Below are 19144 nucleotides of genomic sequence, written 5' to 3' on the forward strand. Positions count from 1 at the left end.
TCCCCCTTCGCTGGCCTGGCTGTTGAGTGGTGGCGTAGTTAGCGCATGGTTCTGTGAACCCCGGCGACCTGGCTAACAAAAGTGGTGAGTGACGTGTCAACCGGCCCGGAGCCACTCCACCCCTCCACCCAACCTGCGTTGACCAACGTGGTTGAAGTATGGTCAAGCATTTATCCCTCCAAAGAATGAAACAGGAGGATGTCTCCACAAATCTGGCTGCAGCCTGATGATGCTGGTTTTAATTAGTGGCAAAACAGCGTACTCGAATTGTGGATGTTGTGGGTTTACTCTCCAACACACCGGTGTGTGGTACTAGTAACGAATTGGCATGTTTTTTTTTACGTGACAAACATCACCTAATTGGATGTGTCGGTTGGTGGCGGGTTTAAGGACACATTTATATTTACGTGATTTAACCCAAAAAACCTCATGGATATGGTCAAGCAACCACCACGGTCGATAGTGTGAAGAGGCCTTCACGTCTCAGTGATTCGACCAAGGGCCGTCTATTACGAGTGATATTCATCACAACAGTAACGACATTATTTTTTCGTGTTTAAATAAATATTTAGTTGAATATCACATCGCTTAAACGTGTTGCGTGCTTGCTCTACTTGGCAATTGCTACATGGAGCATCACTCGTCCCTGCAGTGACTCTTTAGCCCAATATGCGCACTTAATATCAACTTTCAAGCAATGCAGGTTGTGAGTTGCCGCTGAGTAAATAGGATTGGAAAGCAAGAGAGGCGTGGGTAAGTGGTGGCGTGGGCAGCGGCCTGAAATGTATTAATGGCCTCTGACGGCGGTGAGCGATATCACAACCAGTCCTTGACCCTCCCCCAGGTCTACTCAGCCTCAAATGAGTACCTGGTGCAGTGTGCAATCCTCGGCCTGGAGAAACGAAGGCCGTTTCAAAAATCAGTTGGCAGGTGATCTCCCAACTATAATCCCTTTGGCTCCCAGAGGTAAACTCGGCCTGATGTTGGACTACTTTGTGCAGTGTGTAAACATCGGCACTCAATAAGCGAAGGCTGACCAAACCGTACCCGTCATGCGCCCGTGCTGGCCATTCACGGGTGCTTGCTAACAGTGATCGCACACCCGGACAGCCTGTTGACGATTATACGCGGGATCCTTTGCCGTTGAGTGGGAGGCTCGCTCTAGGAGTGTGCGAGGAACGCAAGGCAGGCGACAGGTCGGCTGACAGACACCCAAATGGACGCGTTGGACAAGGCAGACGGACGACCAGATGGGCACTCAAACTGGCAAGGAGCGTTTATGCCATCCACTGGGGGCTTAACCATTTTAGGGTTTCCTCATCGTCAGCCACGACCAATCCACTGCGGCATGAAGGCCTCCCCAATCCACCACCGCCTCTCTCACACGATCCTGCGACGCGTTGATCCACACGGCGCGTGCGAGCGAATCGATTTAATCGCGCTATCTCCTCGGCTAGACGTCCTCCCGGGACCCGTTCAACTCCTTCGGCCACGGTTGTTGAATTAGCACCTAATTGCTTGTCAGCAGCGTGCAAAAAAGGGCATGTCAACCCTGGACTGTGTTGGGAGTGATCGCGGAGTCTGTGGCTGCTGTTTGTGATGTTTAATAGCAATGCCTCCCGAGCTTATTTTTTAAAAGTTATCGTACATTTTCCGTTGATGCCACAAGGCGTTGTTTGGCATTCGTTTAATGGTAATGATGACAGTGCCAATGGCGCTTGTTAAAAACGGTGGCAAAGTTGTTGCAGTGTGTGTGTGTGTTAATGACAGATTGTAGATAATGGTAATGAATCTTGAGACGACCGTTGGTTTGGCTTAGCACGCATGCAAATATCTTCTGCCTCTGGTCCACCCAGCAGTACACATGGAAACATCTCCCATGGTGGGGGGGGGGGGGGTAAAAGTGTGGGGGTACTCCCACCTCTTCCTGGCAACAGTGGAAGTGTAGGCCAAATACCTTCCAGAGTGGTTCTCTAGAGACAAAGAACCCCCCCCCCCCCCCCCGTGTAGCCTTAACAGACTGTTGGGGCAAGTGCTGCAAGCGAGCAGCACCAATGAAGGCTGTCTAGAGGACAGAGGCAGTCACATTACCGAGCAATCGCAAGGCTGTCCTTTTGCCTTTGTAATCTTCAGCCGGCTCCTGCAGCCGTCGTCGCTGCATATCCAATTGCCAGTTTTTATATTTTAATATTCTTTTCGCGGCGAGGCCCGCACATACGCACGCTGATGTATTTTTTATTTATTAATGTGGTGTTTGGGGAATTGTGCGCATCCTGGAATCGGAGGCTTTACCATTTAATTTGGCTTAATTCAATATATGGGTTTTTTTTTATTACGTATAACATGCTCCGAGAATAATATGAATGATATGGGAATGGGTAAACGCATAAGCCGCCTCTGTGTTTCCACACGAGTTCACCGCTAACACTTTAAAACCGCAATTTGGATTCATGTAACGTCGAAATGCAGAGTGGCTATTAGCTGACTGCGCCGTGAACCCGGCCAACCTACGTTCATGGCTAACATCGGTGGCGAGGTGATATCTCAACCGGTCTTGGATGGCCCCTCAACCTTCACCAACCCTGCGCTCACCAGCGCCGTGAGGCCACGGTCAAAAAACCGTCACGACTGACACGTGGTTGGGAGGGGTGGGGGGAGGCCTTCACCCTGCAGTAGAATTACAACAGGGCCGTGAATTAAATCCGTAAATAAATACCTCGTGAATGGATGAATGGGAACGGCTTGATAATATCTCCAGAGCTTGAAATGCTTCATGTAAATGACATGCAAATTTAACAAAAAACCATGTTAATTAGAAATACGTATTAATTAAATGCATATTCTTCAAAGGAATGCTTGTTTTCTCAGAATCTTTAACTGGCCCTTGGTACACAAATGCGCAGGTGCGCGCTGAATGGGATATACACGATCTTAGTTTGCATATTTTGCTTCGTGAGCATCGGCTTGACTGTGTTTCTTCTTCCTGCATTCTAATAATTATCGTGTGCTTCCATTGCATTCAAAATTGCAATGATAGTGGATAGGCCACTCGTCACAATGATGTGGCCTGGTCCGTAGCCCCGGGCGAGGTCCCACACATTGCACAGCTCCTGCAGTAGCCGACAGACCAATAGACGGCGTCCCATGGTCCGTGTCTCACCGCAGACACACGCGTGGCAGTGCCATTAGAGCGGCAACGCACTTCTGCACGTTGACTTGTGAGCTGCTCGCATCTCAATCCGAAGTGAGTGGGTTGGGCGAGTGAGTGGGCGAGGTGGCCGAGTGGTTTGGATGAGTGAGGTTGCCAGGGTGAGTTGCTAGAGTAGCCTTCACTTCTTTACGTTGAGTTGTGGGCTGCCGACTTCCGTTCGAAGGCACTTTACAGTGAGGGAAAAAAAGTATTTGATCCCATGATGATTTTGCACGTTTGCCCACTGACAAAGAAATGATCAGTCTATAATTTTAATGGTAGGTTTATTTGAACAGTGAGAAACAGAATAACAACAAAAATATCCAGAAAAACGCATGTCAAAAGTGTTATAAATTGATTTGCATTTTAATGAGGGAAATAAGTATTTGACCCCCTCTCAATCAGATTTCTGGCTCCCAGGTGTCTTTTATACAGATAACGAGCTGAGATTAGGAGCACACTCTTAAAGGGAGTGCTCCTAATCTCAGCTTGTTACCTGTATAAAAGACACCTGTCCACAGAAGCAATCAATCAATCAGATTCCAAACTCTCCACCATGGCCAAGACCAAAGAGCTCTCCAAGGATGTCAGGGACAAGATTGTAGACCTACACAAGGCTGGAATGGGCTACAAGACCATTGCCAAGCAGCTTGCTGAGAAGGTGACAACAGTTGGTGCGATTATTCGCAAATGGAAGAAATACAAAGGAACTGTCAATCTCCCTCGGTCTGGGGCTCCATGCAAGATCTCACCTCGTGGAGTTGCAATGATCATGATAACGGTGAGGAATCAGCCCAGAACTACATGGGAGGATCTTGTCAATGATCTCAAGGCAGCTGCGACCATAGTCACCAATAAAACAATTGGTAACACTACACCGTGAAGGACTGAAATCCTGCAGCGCCCGCAAGGTCCCCCTGCTCAAGAAAGCACATATACATGCCCGTCTGAAGTTTGCCAATTAACATCTGATTCAGAGGACAACTGGGTGAAAGTGTTGTGGTCAGATGAGACCAAAATGTAGCTCTTTGGCATCAACTCAACTTGCCGTGTTTGGAGGAGGAGGAATGCTGCCTATGACCCCAAGAACACCATCCCCACCGTCAAACATGGAGATTGAAACATTATGCTTTGGGGGTATTTTTCTACTACGGGGAAAGGTCAGCTTCACCGCATCAAAGGGACGATGCACGGGGCCATGTACAATCAAATTTTGGGTGAGAACCTCCTTCCCTCAGCCAGGGCATTGAAAATGGGTCGTGGGTGGGTATTCCAGCATGACAATGACCCAAAACACACGGCCAAGGCAACAAAGGAGTGGCTCAAGAAGAAGCACATTAAGGTCCTGGAGTGGCCTAGCCAGTCTCCAGACCTTAATCCCATTGAAAATCTGTGGAGGGAGCTGAAGGTTCGAGTTGCCAAACGTCAGCCTCGAAACCTTAATGACTTGGAGAAGATCTGCAAAGAGCAGTGGGACAAAATCCCTCCTGAGATGTGTGCAAACCTGGTGGCCAACTACAAGAAACGTCTGACCTCTGTGATTGCCAACAAGGGTTTTGCCACCAAGTACTAAGTCATGTTTTGCAGAGGGGTCAAATACATATTTCCCTCATTAAAATGCAAATCAATTTACAACATTTTTGACATGTGTTTTTCTGGATTTTTGTTGTTGTTATTCTGTCTCTCACTGTTCAAATAAAGCTACCATTAAAATTATAGACTGATCATTTCTTTGTCAGTGGGCAAACGTACAAAATCAGCAGGGAATCAAATACTTTTTTCCCTCACTGTAGACATATCCAGGCTGACCGATCTTTCTCTACACCAGCAGCGACGTGTTTAGCAACGTCGATGCGCGTTGCGATGTCTGTGATTATTGCGTTGAGCGCGCATTCGCTACATTTCCCGTCGTGCCGCCGTTGGCGATCTTCTAAGCCGCTCTGTTGTGGCTGGAAAAAAACTATTCCATGATGTCAGGTGGCTTACAGCTACCGTGTGGGCACGTAGCAGATGTCGTGATCGTATCTCTTACTCTGTGTATCTTTTTATACCTCGCTGTATCTGTGTATTTCCATGGCATCGCCACATAGCAGATGTCTAGTGTCCCCCACCTGTTGTGATAGTATCTCTCTCTCTCTTTTACTCTATCTCAGTTTCTCTGTCTCTCTCTGTATTTGTGTCTCTTTTTCTGGTGTGTATCTCTGTATGTCTCTCTTTGCATGTCTGTGCATTTCCACGGTATGACCATGGAGTGGATGTCTAGTGTCCTCAATCCATTAAGCTTGTTCCAATTTGCTCGTGACCGCTTTCCTGACGTCCGGGCGCAGCGATTCCCGCGGTCATGTACAGGCTGTCAATATCTGGTTATAGGCATCCGGTAAAGAAGACCGTCTCTTGTTCTGTGCCCACACGAGCAAGACATGCCCCTCACTTTGTTAACAATTGTATCACTCGTCTCCTTTGTAGCGCTCGAGCGATTTGTAGCCGTTTTAGTTTTCCGCGTCTGTGTGTCTTTTTTTTTCTTCCAGATGACTGATGCCGGTCGCCCAGCGACCTCCGACCCCGAGGCGGCGTCCCCAGAAACGGTTGCCGGGAAAATTGACGCAGCGTCGTCGCGGAGCGTTGCCGAGGAGACGGTTGCCACGACAACAGTGCCGCCGCCGCGGATGGTCCAGGATTCGTCGTTCCCGGAGACGCGTCGCGAAGGATGCCGCGGTAAATTTTGATTCAAAGCTTTCGTGACTGCAGGGATTCATTTGCTTGGTTCTTTCGGTGAAGTCACGTAGAAGGGAAACAATAAAATAATAAAAAATATATAAAACAATAAAATCATCACGACGTTTCGACTGCAGCACAAGCAATCATCATCGGGTGTGAAAACCGCGGCAAGAAAATTTGAAGAAAAAAACTGCCACTTTTTTCAAATTTTGTGGGGTGGTTGGGGGTCTTTGATTTCGGTTGAAGTTTTAAAATTAAGTTTTACACGTCGGCTTTCGCGACCAATACTATTCATAGTAAAGCGTTTTTTGTTTGTTTGTTAGATCGCACTAACATAACATAAATGTGTCGTTAACCACATCACCACCTGACACAGCCAAGTAGTAAGGTTTGTCACCGAAACAAAACATGCCAATTCGTTACTACTTTAGCCCAACAGTGTGTTTGAGAGAAAATCAACATTTAGAATTTGAGTACGACGTTTCGCTGGTAATTGCATCCAGCTTCTTATGTTTTTAAAACTTCTGTTAATACTTCTGTTTTCATGGCATCAGAGCGTGCATGCTTATTGCAGAGTGCTATCCAGTAGGATGCATTTATTTTCCTTGATGTTGTTACTTCTATCAAAACCAGGCTCAGGGCTTCATTACAGCTAGATCTGTGTGGGTCAGAGACCCAGATAATCATTCCACATCTGGCACTCCACCTCCAGTATACATCCAGCTATATAGCTGTGGCTACTACTAGTCGCCTGCCACCTAATTCTGAAAAAATAATGTAATACCTAAGTGGACTTAGCCTGGCAGGATGGGGGGGGGGGATGGTTTATTTGTATGTGTTTTGGATGGTTTGTCTACCGTTATGGTACTTTGCACTACAGTACTATCATGTTTTTGTACTGTTTGTTGTAACAGTTTTACCCGCCTGGACATCAGTGAAAGAGAGCTTTACAGCTCATCGGATTGCTCCTCCAGCATCAATAAATATTGTGATTTGTAATTCCAGTCAAACCAGCGACCTAAAACATATTGGGTGAGAAATTAAACCCCGATCGCAAACCCGCTCCCCCGTAGCCCTCCACAGCGGAAGTGAAAGTTTAAGCGTGTATTAAGCGGTGTTTGCGCTGGTACATGTGCGGGCACGGAGTGTTTTTGTTGTTGTCTGTCGGCGTGCTCCACAAAACACCCCGAGGCGTTGTACTAACCCCGTGTGCGCATCGGGATGTCGCTGTGATCCGAACGACGTCTGTGAGCGGTGGCGTATTTATATCGGACGCAGCCGCGGGGCTCCACCGTGTCCCATTTTTTGTTAAAAAAAAATTTAACTTGAAAGGTGGCGTTGCGCGTTCCTCCGCTTCACATTATACATGCCGCGGAGTTTGCTGTCGCCACACGCGGGGAGTGTGTAGGCGTGGTGCATTTGTTGCCTTTCATAATGAAGCTTTATCATACAAATTAGAACCGCAATGAGCCCAGATAAAGGCCTTACTGTGCCAATAAACTATCTACGTGGATGTATACTGCCTTGTTGTCAATCTGCTGCTCAATTAGCACCTCCCCCTAAGCCACGTGGGTCACGAGGGTTATTTGACCATACTTCACCATGATGGTAGAAAGTGTGTACGCACCACGCAGCAACCTGTTGCGCATTAATTGATATTTACAGGAAACCGAATATTAATGTTGGGCTTTCTGCCAGCAGTGAACATTCCTGTTGTTTATCCGCCACGCTGCTATGTTGGCTGCTCAACTTGTCAAATAAAAACGAGTGATCGAGCGGGTCATTTACATTTCCTATGACAGAGGATGCAGTCTTGGAGGACACTGAGGACGAGGGCGACAGCAAGACCCCACGACAGCCCCAGGGCCCAGAGTCTCTGGTACAGGCCATGGAGGCAAGACGGCAAGAAATGGAGTCCATGCTGCACAATGAAGGGATTCAAGACCCTGAGTCCCTGCTGCAAGCAAAGGAGTCAAGGCCCCATAACCTGGCGTTGTTGCACAAGGCCAAGGAAGAAAGGCCACGGGGATTTGAGTCCTTCCTGCAGGCTGCTGAGGAGATGGAAGGCCTCGATTCCCTGGTACAGGCTATGGAGGCAAGGCTACAGGACATGGAGTCCCTGGTGCAGACTGAGAAAATGCTAGGTCTGGGATCTATATTGCACGCCAATGAGGCAAGGCCGCAAGACGTAGGGTCCCTGTTGCAGAATGAAGGCATGCAAGGTCTGGAGTCCCAGCTGCAGACAGATGAAGCAAGGCCCAAAAGTCTCGAGTCCTTGATACAGGCTGCTGAGGAGATGCAAGGCCTGGGGTTTATACACCAGGCCAAGAAGTCAAGGCTGCAGGACATGGAGTCCCAGGTGCAGACTGGAGAAATGCAAGGGCCAGAAAAGTTCCTGCTGCAAAAAGAGGAAGCAAGGCCACAGGGCCTGGAGTCGCTGTTGCAGGCCAAGGAGGCTCGTCTCCAACGGCTTGAGGAGGTGCTCGCTCGCACGGACGTCGCCCACGGCGATGCAGAGGAGTTGTCAGAGGAGCTCGATGTACGTACGCATCGATTCTCACACTCGGATATTCACAAATGCACGTATCATCTATTCGGTAGCAGTGCAGTAGTACGTAGATACATTTAGCTTCTTTCACACCATACGTAGCCAACCGTGCTTATCAGAGTTGGTATTTCATTGCATATACATGGTGTATAACACAGGCAAACGTAATCCATTCCCACACTTATCATCATTAGCAGATTTGCTTTTCACGTGATTCATACGCTGCAAGGCTATCATGAAGGTGCTATTTTTCGCAGTCAATTATAGTCTGCAGTCGTTTCACAGTCGGGGTGATGTTGATATATTACTTTACCCAATTAGGTAATTTGTGAACTGAACTCTTCACAAATCTGTCCATTCAGAAGAAACGAAGTTGGTGGTTTCAGCATTTCTGGTTTACGCATGGTTAATCTTAGTCTATTTCCACACTCACCGATCCATATGCAGATGTAGCCACCTGTGGATACGTCTGCATATGGCTAGTGTTGTAAGATATGTTGCCTGTGTACATAAGTGCATTTTGTAACTGCCCTGCATTAAACTGATGTAGTGGTCTAATGTTTGGCACAGTGCAATCCAGAGGTCACCGGGTCAATCTCCTGTCGTGGCAGTCGAAACTGGACAGTTTTTTTTAAATCTACTATTTCACCCAAAGAGAAAGATCCCCCATATATCCTTAACAGACTGTAGGGGACAAGTGCTGTTAGCAAGCACCTATGATGCTGGAACGGCACACGCGGGGGTGGGTGGCCAGCATCACGCCCGGCCACCTTTGTCTCCTGAGTGGCGATGTGTACTACACACCGCACCAGGTACTCATTTGCGGCTGAGTCGACCTAGGGGAGGCCCAGGACCGGTTCAGATAATTGTCACGGGTGTTGGACGTGAGTGGGAATCGAACTCAGGTCGCCGGGTTCGTAGTGCAGCTGACGGTGCAGTGGTCTAATGTTTGGCACAGTGCAATCCAGAGGTCACCAGGTCAAATCTCCGGGCGTGGCAATTGAAACGATGGCCACCTTTCTTAAATTCCCCCCCCCCCACCCCCGGCTCACTCCACCCAGCTGTATGAACAAGTACACCATGGTTAAGTTAATTGAATGGTTGTGTGGTGGTGGGGTAAAGTGTGTGTACTCCGACCCCTTATGAGACATCTGGCCATTGTGGAAACAGTACGGGTTAAAATGCCCTCTGGAGGATCTCCCCAGAGCTCCCCTTTGGTTGAGACCATTCCACCAGCTGTGTATTCGAGTAATACATTGCAGGACGATTAGCTTTACCTTTTTAATACAGTAAACAATTCACGAAAAAAATCGATCCACCTAATATTCACGAGGGGTCTGCTCAGAAAATGATGTCTGGTATATTCTCTCCAAAGCAACGTTGAGGGGGATTCACAATATCTTATGAATTTGTCGTAATTTTGTTGCGCAGTCAAATTGCCATTGTGTTTTTCTATCAGCGTCCGTTTGTCCAGCTCAGGTGTCTGGGTGGGAATGGCCGTTTGGGCCACAATACTCATTTGACAACATTACGCACCATCGTCACATGTTCAACAGGCTGCCGGGTCTCTACAGGGGCATACAAATAAAGTAGAATACAACGTGACTGCATGGTTTTCTTAAATTTCCTTTGTTAGAAATTGCCGACAAAAACGTTTTTGGGCCTAAATTTGCGATCCCAATTGAGAGTCGGTGGGGGGTGGGGGGGAGTGGGGGTGTGGGGAGCATCCGAGAGGAATGCCCCACCAGAGCGAGGGCTGCATTGCCCTTAAGTCGGTGCCTTGCTTACGGCCCTTCTGCCGGGACTCGCCGAAGATGCTTCTGCTGTCAATCACGCTAACATTAAACGTGCTGCCCTCCTGAGCGAGGCGCAGGAGTAGCGAGCATTATTTGCCGAGCGTTCATCTCCTGCTCCGCAAATTTGACGTCCGTCTTATCGCATCGAGTGGCATTTCTTGACATTTTGGCGTCGCCATGGCTACAGCGCTGTGTCTAAATCACCTAGCATGAGTTGCATTCCCTTACCTATCTTTCTCTTTTGCTCATCCCTCCCCCAACTCTGTCCACTGGCCATCTGTCCTGCCTTTATCTATTTACTGATAAAACATTTTATCGTTTTTTATTTATTTTGAAGGCTCTTGAGACGGCGATGCATCGGCCCGATGAGAACGGAGCGTGGGTTCATGACCTCACGAGCAACGGAACTCTGGACTCGAGCAACGGAGAGAAGTTCTCTGCCGTTATTGCTCAATGGGAGACGCTTTACGATAAGGTGTTGTAATACATCCCGGCACATTCATTCAAGTACAAGCTATACATTTAAGTACAAATGTATATATATAGATATGTTTACAGTATTTTCTGTCAATTAGAAAGATGCTCCCCAAAACGTGTGACCTTAAACACAAGGGGACAATGTGTGACTTGTAATCCGGACAATCCACGCGCAGCCCCTTTGTCAATCAACAGCTTGATGAAGCCCCTCCCCCCCACGCTTTGTCAGTGATGGGCTTAATTTGGCCATACTTCACCACACTGGTCAGTGCCATTTTGCGAATGTGGTAGAGGACAATTACCGTACTGGTTCAGATACCACCGCCCACTGTTGATAGTCGTGACCAGGAATTGAACTCGGGTTGTCTGATTTATAGTGCAAGTGCCCCGACCAATCTGCGACTATTTCACCCAAATACAGAGACAAAGATCCCCCATAGAGCCTTAACAGACATTTGGGGCAAGTGCTGTTAGCAAGTAGCACCTATGAAGGCCGGCACGGCACTGGACAGGGTGGGTGGCCAGCAACACGCCCGGCCGACCTCGTCTCCCTGGTGGCGATGTTTACACATCGCACCAGGTACTCATTTCAGGCTGAGGCGACCTAGGGGAGGCCCAGGATCGGTTCAGATAATCATCACCGGTGTTGGCCATGAGCGGGAATCGAAATCTCAGGTCGCCGGGTTCGCATCGCAGCGCGCTAACCGCTGCACTACCGCTCCCCCACGAAACACACACACACACGTATACAAACGCATACACGTACACATACGTACGCGATATGGCCGTGTGCTGGCCTTTGCGGGTCGATGCGCATTTCTTTGGCCGGCTGCTTGGTGTTATTGGGTCGCCACCGCGATCGTCTTTTGAGAACGTTATTGCAAAGTGTGCTGCGCCTGCCGGTGTGATTGAGTGGTTGTAAGAATAAGAAATTAGAAAAGAAACCTCCATTGCTGCTGCGATGGAGGTCGTACTCAGATTGTAAACGTTGTGTCTTTGCTCTCAAACACACCCGATGCGCTGCGCTCATAACGAATTGGCGTGTTCTGTTAACGTGCCAAACCTTACTAATTGGCTGTGCCGAGTGGTAGAGGGTTTAACGACACATTAACATATTTACACGATCTAACCCAGAAAAACTATTATGAGCCTCCATTGCGTTTCTCACAAACGTTTGCCGTTGTTTAATAATCATGGCCATGTCCCGAGTTCCTCAATTTTGCGTTATTATTTACCCCCCTTTGAAGAAAAGCCACACACTGTCTCTCGGTGTAATTCAAAGCCAGCACTTGACTGCTCCATGCTGTATTGGCCACTTTTCAGCCTTTATCTCATACTTATTAGTGACTGTCGACAAGTCTGATCTGTACGTCGCAGCGGGGGGGGGGGGGGGGGGAGAATATGCAATGATTGTAAACGTTTCTTCTGTAGACACATTGATACGTTGCTTTTCATTCCCTTGTGTTTTCAAAAAGTTGTCCAACCCGCTTCTCATTCTCTTTCGTGGTTTAATTATATTTGGGTTTTCCAGACCGCCTTCAAATAACTGCCCTAGATGTTCATGCAAGGATGTGTTGGATTTCTGAGACAGATATCTTCAATCACTTAGCAAACATGTTACACGTTGATTTTGCTTCGCTCGTTATTGATCTTGAGCCCCAGATTGCAACGTTCTTTAAAAAAATTAAGTTCCTGTTTTTAAAGTTGCTTCCTATACTTTCCCCACTGGCTGTTATGACTGTCATCGTCAATTGTACACGTTACACACATGCCATTGAATGTTCATAACCAAAATAACGAAGTGGGCTTAGGCAGGGCACGTTGACAAGAAAAGGGCACCCAAGTCGACCTAGAGGATGCCCACGGCCAGTTCCGATAATAATCATTGCAGATGTTGGCCGTGAGCAGAAATTAAAATGGTTGCCGGGTTCGTAACACAGTCTGCTAACTGCTACACTACCGCTCCCACATACGTACATACACGAACGGACATTTTTTTCTCCATGGTCTTCATTTCACTGGATTTAATTTGTTTCGAATGACTTTATCATATATATCACATTGACTATTCCAAAATGGATGGATAGATGGCTCGTGTTCCAATTGTTAATGTGATTTATTATGGTTGGGGAGTCCTCTATAATTTATTTCTTGGCATATTGAGACCTATTTCACATGTTTGATGCACACCGCACTTTGTCAGTCCGCTGCCGAATGAAGGAAGGAGAGGTCCTAAATTGTTTCAGATCCCACTTACCGCTGATGGTAGCCGGGACTGGCAATTGAACTCTGGCCATCACGTTCACAGCGCTTGGACCACTCCACCCCGCCCACCACTCGATCTTTGAAAGATCTCGGAGCTAAGCAGATTTGAGCCTGAATAGTGCTTGGATGGGAGACCACCATAAATACAACAGGGTGTCGGAGGCTGCCTACAGGACTACATTGTCGACAGAGGACAATGCAGCAAAATACATTGTTGTCCTGTGCTACGCTCCAATGTGCATACTCCCTTCCCCAACCTGCACTGATCAGCGTAGAAAAGATCGGTCAAACAACCCCCAAAAACCTGGACAGAATGGGGAAACTCATCCTGCAGTGGATTGACAAGCGGACTGTGCATGTGCATACGAACAACTCATGACAACAACGTAGTTTTTGTGACGTATCGCTGTAAAGCTCTCTCCGATATTGTGTTTTTCGGGTTGTAACGCGTGACCCTTGGCCCCAATGTCCGACGTTTAATGGCACACGCTGGGACCTTCAGGAACTGAATCACGCAGCTCACTTATTCGATTGAGTTATCTCCCTCTATATTGTGTGAAACATTGGACTTCGTGCCGAAAAAACACATCGGGGAGCTAATGGCGACTAAGATGAAGGTGCAGAGACGATCCTCATTAACTATAAGCTATTAATCTATTTTTTTATTTTACAAGGTAAGCCCCATTGAGATATATAGCTCTTTTTGAAAAGCGACCTGGCTATCACAAATGATAGCTTAACGAAGTGGCTTTATCGCATGGAAATGTATTGTAGTCAAATTCTCGAAACGCATGTTGATTCTAAATGTGTGGGGGGGGGGGGGAACCAGAGGACCTGGAGAAAAATCCACACGACCACGGGGAGAGAGAGAGAGAGAACATGCAAACTCCAAATACACAACAGGTATCAGGGTTTGGGATCAAAGCCAAAAACCTCAAATATACCAGGCGAGGGAGATAACATCTCGCCACCGTGGCGCCCGCACAGGCGACACAGAGGCGGCAGGACCTGGAGCGTCGCGTCGCAGAGGGCCAGGAGCGGGAGCGTGCCCTCCGCCTCGTGCAGGAGAGGGCGGCCGCGCTGAGTCACCGTCTAGGGGCCCTCCTGGCCGACGGAGCGGATGCCCTCGCGCTCCCCCTGGAGGCACAGGTGAGATGGGGAGCGTGGTGGGGGCACTTTTGTTATATAGATCGAGCAAGCCCCTCTATGTATGTTGAACTTCTTTTGCACCGTACTTAGCCAACCATGCTAATCGGAAGCGCTGGCCGGGGGGGGGGGGGGGGGGCAACAAACTAAACACAAAACTCAATCCTAAAGAAATTAGTTTTTCAATCTAGATTTTAAAAGTGCATCACTCCGGTGGCTTACTCATGCTCTGGTGGCTCCCCAATGGAAGGTACCGTGTGTTGCACAGGCGAGGTATAGTCTGCAGTGATTCAGCAGGAACGGGGGGTGGGGTTCACTTCAGGGCTCCTTACCTCGTTGGATAAGTTGAAAATACATTTTCAAGTTTGGCAAATGTTTGAACCGTGACGCTGGACGCGTGGCCCAGCTTGTTTTATTTAACGTCACGGGATCTTTCACGCCTTGCTGCGAAGCAGACAGCAGCCGCACACTTTCTGTAATTAATCCACCCCACGGTATTCACCTCGGCGGCCGCGTTGTAAAACGCGCACCACACAAAACACCCACCACCGACACGCCATCGCCACCAAGCCGGAATGAGCCGTGGCGCTCGTGGTGGGCCGTATCGACGCGGGGATTAAAGGGCGGCGTGTGTGCGGCTCCAGTCAATCAGGCAGCAGCTGGCGGAGGCGGTGGAGGCTCTGGGGGCGGCCGAGCGGTCGTACGCCGATGCCGGGCTCGTGGGCGACGGAGCCGGCGCGGCCCGGGCCAGGTCTCGCGTCGAGCTCACCCGGGTGAGTTGGAATACCGCCGAGCGATTTAATCTCTCGCTCCGTCGCTACTGCTGCAGCAGCAGCAGCAGCGTAGGCGGCGGGGGCAGGCACGTGGGAGATGAAGATTGCGGTCGTGCCGTTGTGCTGTCCTTCTCCCCGCGCGTGGCGCCGGGGGGCAAGGGAGGAGCGGTGGGATTTTTTTAGCGCAGCTAAGGTTGTTTAATTTAACGGGTTGCTGGCGGTGGTGGCGGCGATGACCAAAGTGTTTTTGGTGAGAGTAGAGTGCGTTTTTGTGTACTTCAAAGTTTTTCTGTGGCTTTTGTGAATTATGCTCATGAGAATATAATCATAAAAGCCAAAAGGCGATGCCATATAATGCCTTGGCTCGTGGGTTTTCTAGATTAGTTTTTTCTCGGTATAATTTTATTTAGTCAGTCAAACTTCGGTCTTTACCAGTCAAGGGTTTACCTGGACAGTTCTTCTGACAATAGATAAAAAGTATGTAATTTTGATGGTCAAACGCAAATTGATCTGTAATTATTGTTGAGAAATATTTATTTTATCCTCAGAGGCAAAATATATCGGTTGAGCATTTTTTTAATTGGGAGGGCTTAGTGAAGGAAGCTTTAGAAGTAAAGATTCTGAGGATAAGGCCAAGAAACGATTGATAATAGGACGAATGGATAAATGGAACAATTCAGAGATGGAAAAAGATCCTCATTAAGCAGAATGTAAGAGGAGAGGACTTACTGCAAGAAAGGGCTGTTGTCTGAAACGTCGCCTATGATATATCATTTATTTATACTGGAGAAATTCGATGAGCTTATGTGAAGCGCTTTTCCACAGCTGTCCAGTAGGGGTGGGTCAAAACGTCACAACAATACTAAAATACGATATACGAGTGCCCAGTCTATATATAAAGCAAGGAATTCACTTCACATGTCTATAAATTAAGCTAAACTATGTTTTTGTTATTTTACCAGGTAAAGCCCACTGAGCTTATTAGCTTCTTTTTCAGAGAGCTTTTAGGAGGAAGGATCTTTGAATAAAGGTGATCCTTTTGTATGTTGTGCTTCTTCCGCACCGCACGTAGCCAACCGTGATAATCGGAGGGGTGGGGGGAAAGGCAACAGTCTAAACATAGAAATCTAATTAAAAACATTGCACGATTGAAGCGGATGGGTGAGGGGGGGGGATACTTGAACCTCGGCATAGAACCTCTGGAAGAAGTAGAAAAAATATTCCTAGAATGTTCTGACCCCCCCCCCCCCCCCCCGTGCGTGTTTGTGCCTTCGGTCTCGCTGCTGCCACTGCTGCTTCGCAGACGATGCTGGAGGAGGCACGCACGAAGCTGCTGCGGTTCGGATGTCCGGCGGCGGCATTCGAGGCGAGGGTGTCCTCGTGCAGCTCGGGGCTGGAGTCGGTCGCCGACGACATGAAGAGCCAGCGCTGGGCGTCGAGCGCCGAGCCCGATGCCATCATCAAGCAGCTGGAGCAGTGTCTGGTGAGCTCGGTGGGATTCCTCCCACCCCGAATGTTGGAGTGGGAGCCGAAATACGATTGATTCCCATGGCGGGTTGCGGCGATGATTTTGTGCACGCATTTATATATATTGCTTGCGGGTGGTGATTTTCCACAGGTGCCCGCACGTGGAAATGTGAGGCATTCGGCTTTTATGAAGAGTGCCTCCTAGTTCCCGCGGAGATTGGGAGGCATGTAGTTGCTTTTGTGGTGTTGTATTTGTCGCCATTGCGATTCGAGGCCACGGCTTTATTCCAAGTCATGCGAGTAAATCTTTCAGGCTTGAAAATCGAATTCGTGAAAGATAAAAGTAAAAATCTCCTGTGAGTCTTATCGACTGTTGGGGGGCGTGGGGGAAGTGCCTTGATCGTACTCTTATTAGGGCTGCTGGTATGCTGCACACAGCGATGTAAGTACATTAAACTTATCTTCGCGCCGTACGTAGCTTACCGTAGGCCTCACGGCCGTAGCGAGCGAGGTTTAGGGCGGCAAGATGAACTATGAACCTGCGCACGCCTTACGCTTCGAGATGACTGTTAAAAGTCCCGTGACGTTATTTGAATAGTGGACCATGCGTGTGTGTGCGTCACAAGCACCCTGGTGACGTCACCGCCACTTAGCGAATGGCGGTTGTTGTTCTTGTTGTTGTGCGACCCTGCCGTCACGGTCCCAAATTTGTCAAAGTTGCCAAAGTTAACACGGTTCCCAGATAATTGCTTAATTCGGGCGAAACCAAGCGCAGCGCCCCCATGTTATCCTTGCACGTATAGGTAGAGCGCGTATACCAGACGACTATTATTGTTAGCTACTATTATCAATGACGTAGTAGTAATAATACTACTACGACTGGACGTGGTGTGCTGGATGTGGAAGGGCTCCGGGGATGAAATGAAGCCAGTGTGATGAGTGGAGGCGTGAGTTCCGTGCAACTGCGCGGGAAATTCCCTTCTCTGCCCTCGTCCCGTGTTAAAAATTTTCGTATTTTAGAAATTTCGTTTCACACATTTGCAGGCAACTCCGTTCCATCCACCGCCCCCCTCCACCGCAGGATAGGTGCGAGCCGACGTGCGGTGTGCAGTTGACACTTTTTCTTTTGCATTTATTATGATTCTGTTTCCATTTAAATGAAGGTCACGCCCCTTTTATCAATCGACTGCTGCATGAAGGCCTCCCCCATGCTGTGTAGGGTCATGCTGGTTGCGTGACCCCATACTCTGGTCTGTGCGGGTGAGTGAATGGGTGCCAGGATCCCTTTGGATATCAAGGATGATAGCTGTGGTCAGGAATGATCATCTTCATCTTCTAACCATCATCACCACTTAATATTGATACCGTGCCTCCCATATGATACATCTCAGGGTGCCCTGTGACAGGGAACCCCCCCCCCCCCCCCCCCGCAGGTGCAGCTTCCCCTATAGGGCATAAGTTGAACACAGCACCGGCCACAAAGTGGACATTAAGGGGGCGATATTACCCTGTTATTCCCCGACAGATGAATTTGCGATGAGCACCGTTGCTTAACAACATACATAATACGTGCGTGCGTGCGTGCGTACGAAATCTGCCAAAACTTGATTCGAACTCGGGCCGCTGGGTTCACAGTGCAAGGCTCACACCACTGCACCGCCACCCCATCCCAATGTTTGAATAATGTTGTAAATTGCCGACACGCCCCTTACTCGACAATCGGTGAAGTAGAGCTTTATAAGTTCATCGGACTCCGCCTGCAGTCTAAATAAAAAACATCCTGATTACTAAGGAAGTGTCCTTTGCCTCGTGCCATTAGTTCATGTCGTCGTATGTGGCAAGACGCGCAAAGGTGCACGTGGTTATGTTTTTATGTGTGTACGATACTCTTTGCATGCAGCGCTAAGCCAGCAAATGATTAAATTAAAACTGAGAATTACTAAGGGGTCCACGTTCAAGCTTGAAGAGAGAAACGCGGAACTCCGGCATCGGATTGATGCCAGCGTTTTTGCACGCTTTGCACGTTCTGTCCTCGTCGTATTTTTCAATTAAAATATTGGCCCGCAAACGGAATTGTTATATCAGCTGCGTAAAACGTAGCCCACGTTAAGCTTAAGCTGGAGCCGATCAATGCCCGTACCAGCAGGAAGCCCTTGCCACTACGCTATCCTTTAAATGTTAAGTTGATCTCGATCTGGAAACGTGCACGGAGGGTGAGATTGGCTTGTTTAAGTTTTCCCTTTTTACTAAAATGTAAATTGCTCGCTGCAATTGAACGTGAAACGTAAAGGTGCAGTCCCTGCAATGGCTCCCTCGCGTCACCTGCTTGGCGGAAGGACCTTCAATCGACTTGCCCTTCATGTCACCAAATTATTGGCGCGTTCGGTATTCATGCCGTTGTTATAGAGCAAGGCTGTCGTGGTGTATGTATGTTGAATTTATTATCCACCGTACGTAACCAACTGTTGTAATATCGGAGGTGTGGAGGAAAGACGACAAACCGAACACAAAGTAGTTCTAAATTAGTTTTTAATCTACATTTTTAAAGTGCATGGCTCTAGTGGCTTCCTAATATTGGACGGAAGAGCCTTCCAGACAGCCGCAGAAGCGCACCTGAAAGCGTGCGATACAGTGACCGTCTTTGTTCCACGGCGACGCAACAGCCCATTAATTCCTGAGGGCGGTATTGCGATGTTTTTGTTCACGCATATATCACTTTGGGGTAGGTGATTTTCCCCAGGCGCCCACACGTGGAAATGTTATA

At 48.4% G+C, this 19144-nt stretch overlaps 1 protein-coding gene across 8 annotated transcripts in view; it reads left to right on the forward strand.

The window, feature by feature from the left end:
• The window catches only part of LOC116953433 (dystrophin-like), a 373535-nt gene that overhangs the window by 98313 nt on the left and 256078 nt on the right, over positions 1-19144 (forward strand). For all 8 annotated transcript variants that reach the window (XM_032973644.2, XM_076074969.1, XM_076074971.1 and 5 more), the window contains 6 exons: positions 5719-5905; positions 7711-8447; positions 10590-10727; positions 13982-14143; positions 14785-14913; positions 16217-16396. In XM_032973644.2, the coding sequence (XP_032829535.2) occupies positions 5719-5905; positions 7711-8447; positions 10590-10727; positions 13982-14143; positions 14785-14913; positions 16217-16396 (1533 nt within the window). The remainder of the gene's footprint in view (positions 1-5718; positions 5906-7710; positions 8448-10589; positions 10728-13981; positions 14144-14784; positions 14914-16216; positions 16397-19144) is intronic.

This window comes from Petromyzon marinus, chromosome 51 (assembly GCF_048934315.1).
Source record: "Petromyzon marinus isolate PM22_M1 ecotype Great Lakes invasive population chromosome 51, UKy_Petmar_22M1.pri1.0, whole genome shotgun sequence".
NCBI lineage: Eukaryota > Metazoa > Chordata > Hyperoartia > Petromyzontiformes > Petromyzontidae > Petromyzon > Petromyzon marinus.